This window comes from Muntiacus reevesi, chromosome 11 (assembly GCF_963930625.1).
Source record: "Muntiacus reevesi chromosome 11, mMunRee1.1, whole genome shotgun sequence".
NCBI classification, from domain to species: domain Eukaryota; kingdom Metazoa; phylum Chordata; class Mammalia; order Artiodactyla; family Cervidae; genus Muntiacus; species Muntiacus reevesi.
This window is the reverse complement of record NC_089259.1, coordinates 64,496,743-64,503,877: the sequence shown is the minus strand read 5'-3', so window position 1 is coordinate 64,503,877 and position 7,135 is coordinate 64,496,743. Positions and strand designations below refer to the sequence as shown.

Here is a 7,135-nt window from a genome sequence, read left to right as displayed (position 1 = left end):
AGGTAAATACTCTTCCACTCGCCTCAAATCCAATTTATTTGTCTCCTTTATGCTTCTCTCCAAACTTGAACACTTGCTGGGTAAAATTTTCATTTACTTACTCTGCTATTTCAAGGTGTACAAACTACAAAAGCAGGTGTCTAGTTCGTCTTAGCTTTGCTGTGTCCTCCGTGAGCTGACAAAATACATTTGGCCACATGTTTATATCTGCAAATAAATGTGTCTGTGGAATGGAGATGTATCTGTATTAAATGAATTGAGAATGTCTGTTTGAACATACAGAATTATGGCTACATCTTTCTAGCTATTTCACAAGTTAGTATTTGAAAAATCAATGTCCTCTTTCATATTTGTGTGTATATTCTGACTATATCTTAGTCCATGTATCCAAAGAGCAAATTAAAATAAATATTGTTGATAAACCTGACTGTGGTTTTATTACTTTTTTCAAAACCCTTTGAAAGCTTTTTTCCTTTTCATGAAATTGGTTTCAGTTTATTTCCAAATAGAATTTGTTATATTCTGGTTTTTAGATGGAATTATCCTGAGGTTGGGGGCCTACCAGGTGATTCAATCTTAAAGAACCCCACCTGCCAATGCAGGAGACTCTAGTTTGATTCCTGGGTCAGGAAGATGCCCTGGAGAAGGGAATGGCAATCCACTCTAGTATTCTTGCCTGAGAAATCCCATGGACAGAGGAGCCTGGTAGCCTACAGTCCATGGGGTCACAAAAGAGTCAGACATGACTAGGTGACTAAACACCATCACCATCCTAAAGTTAACTGTTTTATAGGAATCATTTTCCTTAATAGATGTCAACATAGTAATAATGTGAGCTAAATTGTAATGTTTAAAAATTATAATGTTGCTTACAGTGTTATATTTGTGATAACTTCATTTGCATAGATTTCTTTATTTAAAAGAACATTTTAAAAATAAGTGATGTATTTGTAATTATTATGGGTAACTACAGTAAAGAATGAATACTTCCCAGATGGCGGGTTTGACAACCAGTGACTGGCACCTAGACCAGGCAAGTGAGTAAGTCAAGTAAGAGTTTAATAAAAGTTTGCTAAATGAATCTCTAGCATGCTATACAGTATTTAGCATCCCTGGGAGCATGGAAGCTTCCAGAAATAAAAAAGCAAGGCAATTTGCTAAATCTGGAAAATTGTTAGTTCTTTTACATCTTATTTTCTGACATTATTTATAAAGTACTGACATCAATTCTCAAGCTACTAAATTTTATTTTAGAGAAGAAACCAACACAAAAGTTGTGTGTGATCAGTTCAGTTCAGCCGCTCAGTCGTGTCCAACACTTTGCGACCCCAAGGACCACAGCATGCCAGGCTTCCCTGTCCCTCACCAACTCCTGGAGCTTGCTCAAACTCAAGATATACATTTGGAAAGCTCTAAATATTCCAAAGTTTGAAAAGTCCTTGATTTCAAATGCCAAGTGTACTTCAGTGGGTGGTGCTGATTTAACCTATGGTTCTTTTCCTTTTTTAAAATATTGCAGCTTCTAAAAATTTCTCAAACAAAATAACTCAAAAGGTCTGAAATTTAGACTATGAAGATAATTAAGAAAATGCAGAAAGGGCACTGGTAGATTTTTAAAAACTATTTTAATACAAGATTAATAGCAATTTTCTATCCAAATCAGAAATGAAAAATCTTAACCCAAATCATATTCATTTGACAGTCACATAAAATTTTAGGTTTGATTGGTGCACACATTTGTCCTGCATATATGTTATGCATATGCACACAGAGACCTCACTACTACGCCAACTTGAGTTGTCTTTTCGTCGAAGTACCTCGTTACAAGGCAATGTCAAAGATTCCAGTACCTATGCAACTTTCACTGAGGTTCAAATGGCCCCATGCTAGGCTGAGTCCCGTGCTGTAGCAAACTGTGTTATAGCAAGGCTCCAGGATGCATACAAATCAATACTGTCTTTGTAGAACTTGGCCTAAAACCAAACACTGGCTAATGTCTCCACCAAGGAGGAACACACTGCAAATTTATAAGTTATGGTCTCCGTTACTCTTCTGTTAGCAAAGCTAAGCTCCCCCTCTCCTCCCCTCCTTTTTCTAAAGTTAGAAGTCAGATTGGTTAGTGACTGTAAGTAAATGAGTTTGAATTTCTGCAATTTTGGGTAAGTCAAAACTTGCATTTGCTAACACTTCCACCATTCATCCAACCACCTGATAATCAGCCTTGCAAAGAGAAGTAATCAAAGAATCACAACTCAGAAATCTGCTAAGGTTTTGTTCCTCCTTGAGGACTTTAGTAGGTGTTCAGTATGTAGCCAAAACATGTATGTAATGGCTAAAGAATTAAAGTAGGCTAATGTCTGCAGCAGGGAATATAAATTAAATATCAGGGTTCTGCATCCGATAATACTTTCAGTGTGTTTGATTTACAGAACGTTACTTTTACAATGACTACTGCTTGTCAATGAATAATCATGTTTTTTGGTGTAGGCAAAGTAGTATTTTCTATCCCTTACAATTAAAGCAAGTAATACAAGATATTGATCTGGTTAAGACACGGTAAGGGAGTCAGATTGCTAGCGCTAATGCTGTTCTATGATGGCTCTGATCAAAGTCCTGACTTGACCTTCATTCAAATGAGAGAAGGTCATCATGTCTGTCCTTTAATACAGAACCATAAGCGGAGCTCGAACTCATGAATTTGCAATCCATTCTTCTCTGCTTAAGACTTTAGCCTCTGTTTAGGTTTTGTTATAACATATACAAAGTATAATATACACCAATTACAGACGTGTATTTCTGTTAGAAAAATACATATTATAACTAAAGAACATGTAAATAGAGGCACTTCAATAAGCTAAGTGTTTGCAGTTATGAGCATCACCCAACTGTTTCTAGCGTCCGATTTCAGTGAGTCCGTTCCTCTCTACTCATAACAGAGGTTATGATGTGATTACAGAATTTAGGGGACTTCAATGCAAGTGAGGGCAGGTCAGGAAAAACAATGGAGTATCATCAGATCCCCTATCACTATGCTAAAATGAGAGAAATTAATTTGGTGGTGCAGGGAGGGGGAAATTCCAAAATACTTACTGAAATGGGTTAACTAAATTAAGCTAATTCCCTTAGGGTACAAAAAAATTCTCATGTCAAATTAGTCTAAAAAATCATATGATGGGGTGGGATGATGATTAAAAAGCAGGAAGTACAATTTGAATAATATTTTGACCACATCCATGCGGGTGACGATTACTGTGGCATCATTAACTGATAGTGATGTCAGCTTTCTGCCTGGCTCATATAGTTCACTATAGCTCACCAATATGAATAATATTGATAACAAAGGTGTGGAAACAAATGAAGCAGGCATTTATATACTATTGGTGTGTTTAGTGTGTACAGAACATGGGTTCACATTCATTAATATAAGGTGTATTCACACACATGCACAAAACCCTCTGGGGGTGAAAGCACAGGGAAAACAAGGCATTCGGATCTATTTCACAGAAAGCAATGCAGAAATATCTTTTTAAAAGGAAAGACTTGGAGCTTAAAGCTATGAAAACAAGTGATGACTCAAATATTCTGGAAAATCAAGACTGATTTAATTTGTATTGCACCTTAATTACTGGAGAAAGACAATACTGATTTCTGAACATACAATGCAATGAGCAACATAAATGATTGGTCCTTCATAGAGATGCTTTATGTGTAATTGGTGCTAGGAAGCTGAAGTTTGGCAGTGAAATGAATGGTTTTCTAGAAGTATGGAATGCCGAATTAGAGTGTTAATTTCTTAAAGATTTAAATGAAAAGATGCCACAAAGTCTCTCAGAATCCTACGTTCCATATTTTGTTAGGCATACAATAGCAAGAGATGCTTCTAAATACTTTCAGTTTTGCAAAAGTGCTCAAATATACTTAATACTATTGTGCTGCATGTGTTCTACTTAAGTGTGATGACTAAATCGATAACTAATTATAATTTTGATGAGTATGGAGATAAAAATACCATTTATGTGTCATGACTGCCAATGGGTTAACATGTGACTGGCATACTACGGTGTCTTGAAACATTACTTTTCCCAACCCCAGAAGCATCATAGAAACCAAAAAAATAAAAAACATGGATAGCCAACTGTATTCATAAAGCCCCAGTTTGGTTTATTTTGCTTCTCTCTATCAAGGGGAGCATCATGCCTGGCTTTGGCACACCTGGTGGAAGAGTTAGGCTATAAATCAGCCTGTTAAATTAGGACATCTCTCCAAGTGCCAAGCAGGAATCCTAGGCTGAAGGCGTTGTCCTGAAAGCAATGGTTTTGCATGAATAACACATTCCTTGCACATACAGTTTCCATGACAGGTACAGTTCTGCACACCCATGGCTCTGCCCATGAGTTAGGTACAGTGTGGAGCACCCAGGGCAAAGCACACTCATGCGAGAAAGGTGTGCCCTGGCAAACTTTTAATAAATGGACAGTTAGATACGTAAAAAGTTCTCTTTCTTGATTCTTGGTGCTCACAGATAAATGAGGAATCCCTTCTCTGAGCAGCACAAAACAAGAAGAGCTGGTTGACAAAACATTTTCGTTACAAAGGTGTGTCAACCCTGAGCTTGGAATTAAGAAGTTAAAATCTGTGATTTATATATATATAGATATAAAAATAGATGATCATACTAAGACTAAAAAAGTGAAAGAAATCTCCATGTCAATACTATATATATATATTTTTTTGTCTTGACGTTTTTTGTTGTTGTGAGTTATTTTGTAAGAGAATGCCCTTGTGATGCAGAAACCAATTGACACAAAGTAAATAGTTAAAAATGAAAACTCACTTATGGATCAAATTGTTCTTCCCTTCATTAAAAGAACTCTTCTTTGGGGAGGGTAATGAGCACAGGGCAGAAACATCTGATTCCTGTCAAGCCTGTGGCTAAAGCAAAGAGATTGTATTGTTGATGATTGTTTTCATTTCAGACCCTTGAGGGGGATGAGTTCAGGCTGGTGTCCACTAGTAACTGAAAATGAAGCAAAAAGTCTGTGCCAATTGGATACAGTGGACAGACACTGTATTATAAAGTGTATAATTAAAAGAATTAAGAAAAATGATGCCATTACTGAAATTGAAGTCGGGCAAGGTAAGAGAGAGGTGCTGAGCTATATAGCAAATTTTGCTATCATAGTAAAGATGGAATTCTAAATTTACCCTCAGTACCTCCAAATCAGCTGCAGCATTGTGTGGTTAGCGTGCAAGACCTCCAAGACAACAGTGTTTTTTCGCTACATGAAAAAAATGTCAAACTTTCTCTCCATAAGCATTCTGTAACCCTGATTTGTTACTGAAAAGCGTACACTGGGAGCTGGCTGGCAATGCCAAACTTAACCGCATTAAAACTCTTTTATTTTTCTCTCTTGTTTGCTTCTTTGTTCCAATTGCAGTTGTCTTGGGGTTTGGCCTGATTTTGCAAGGAAAATGATCTTTTCTTCCTATTTTTTTTTTTAATGGGAGGGGAAAAAACTCACAACGTGAGATTCCTTTACGTCTGCAGCATAAAAGCAAATGAAGGTAAGAAAATCTCCTGGTACGAAAGATCGGAGTAAGAATTCTCTAGAATAAACAAGGTCCCCACAGATAGCTGACGGAAAGAGGAAGCAGTCCAGTCTGGCGCCCGGTACTCTTTGGGAAAACAAAAAGGGAGGCAGAGCACAGTACTGCCCTCTTCTCGGAAACCGGTAAGTTTTTGTGGCATGGTCCACTGTCCAAGGGTGTAAGAGAAGAAGTGAGTTGGCCGTTCCAATAGCTAAAATGCAGTTTCATCTGACCGAAAACCCAGGATTATCTGCAGAGGCTCTGCAGTGCCAGGGCGACGCAGGCGAGAGATCCTGAGAGCAGGGAGTGGTCCGGCTGGCCGGCAGAAGAGTCTACTTCTCTCCGGTCGGGATCCACCGCGGGGGCCTCGGTGGTGACAAACTCGAACTCTGTAGGACACACGTCATCCATGCACCCACTGCCGCTCCCCGAGCCGCTGGATTCGTCGCCTGGTGTGGACAGAGAGAAAAAGAGAGTTAGAGCCAGGCCAGCAAAGAGTGGGGCACAATAGAGATTTGGGCATGTTGGTGGAAGACCCCCTCACCTTGCCCCACTAGGTTTATTTTTAATGGACAGGTTTGTGATGGGTGGGTGGACTGTATCTAAATAAAAAGCAGAGACATCACTATGCAGAGAAAAGTCCATTTTATAGTCAAAGCTATGGGTTTTCCAGTAGTCATGTATGGATGTGAGAGCTGGACAAGGCTGAGTGATGAAGAACTGATGCTTTCGAACTGTGGTGCTGGAGAAGACTCTTGAGAGTCCCTTGGACAGCAGAGAGATCAAACCAGTCCATCCCAAAGGAAATAAACCCTGAACATTCATTGGAAGGACTGATGCTGAAGCTCCAATACTTTGGGCACCTGATGCAAAGAGCCGACTTGTTTGAAAAGATATCCGAAGTTACCCAACTGAAAAACATAAGAATCCCAGATTCAGTGAGAGGCCATACCCACCATGTTGGAATCTGAAATGAATTTCATATTCTGGCCAATATTTCAATTACTTTAAGAACTTTCTTTCTTTGCTCATTTTCAAAACTCAGAGCCATTGTTCTCAGGAGATATCATTCTTTTAGAAAGGATTTTGAAAGGATATTTTAAAGGAAACCATTAAGAGGAAAACCAACAATGGAAGTAAGAAATCAGAGAATGGCAGCACATAATTGTGGAAGGCACAGCTGGTTATTACCATTTTTGGCTACTTTTTCTACTGCTGTTCTCCTCCTAAGTGCAAGGATAGATTCTGACTTGACCATTGGTTGACAAACCATGGCCTCCAGTCCTGCTAGTTGTTTTTGTATGGCTCTCAAGCCTGGGCTTCCCAAGTGGCACTAGTGGTAATGAACCCGCCTGCCAGGTTCATGCAGGAGACGCAAGATATAAAGTTTCAATCCCTGGATTGGGAAGATCCCCTGGAGGAGAGCTTGGCAACCCTCTCTAGTATTCTTGGCTGGAGAATCCCATGGACAGCAGAGCCTGGCAGGTTATAGTCCATAGGGTTACAAAGAGTCGGACATGACTGAGAAGATTTGGCACACATGCAT

The 7,135-nt window shown here is 39.0% G+C and overlaps 1 protein-coding gene across 2 annotated transcripts in view; it reads right to left on the bottom strand.

Annotated features, from left to right (window-relative positions):
* Window positions 1–1,238: 1,238 nt before the first annotated feature.
* The window catches only part of GPC6 (glypican 6), a 1,181,547-nt gene continuing 1,175,650 nt past the window's right edge, over window positions 1,239–7,135 (bottom strand). The window contains exon 9 of one of the 2 annotated variants that reach the window (XM_065902148.1): window positions 1,239–6,038. In XM_065902148.1, coding sequence (XP_065758220.1) covers window positions 5,836–6,038 — 203 coding nt within the window. In that variant the 3' untranslated portion in view covers window positions 1,239–5,835. The remainder of the gene's footprint in view (window positions 6,039–7,135) is intronic. The other variant, XM_065902149.1, reaches the window with a different exon arrangement.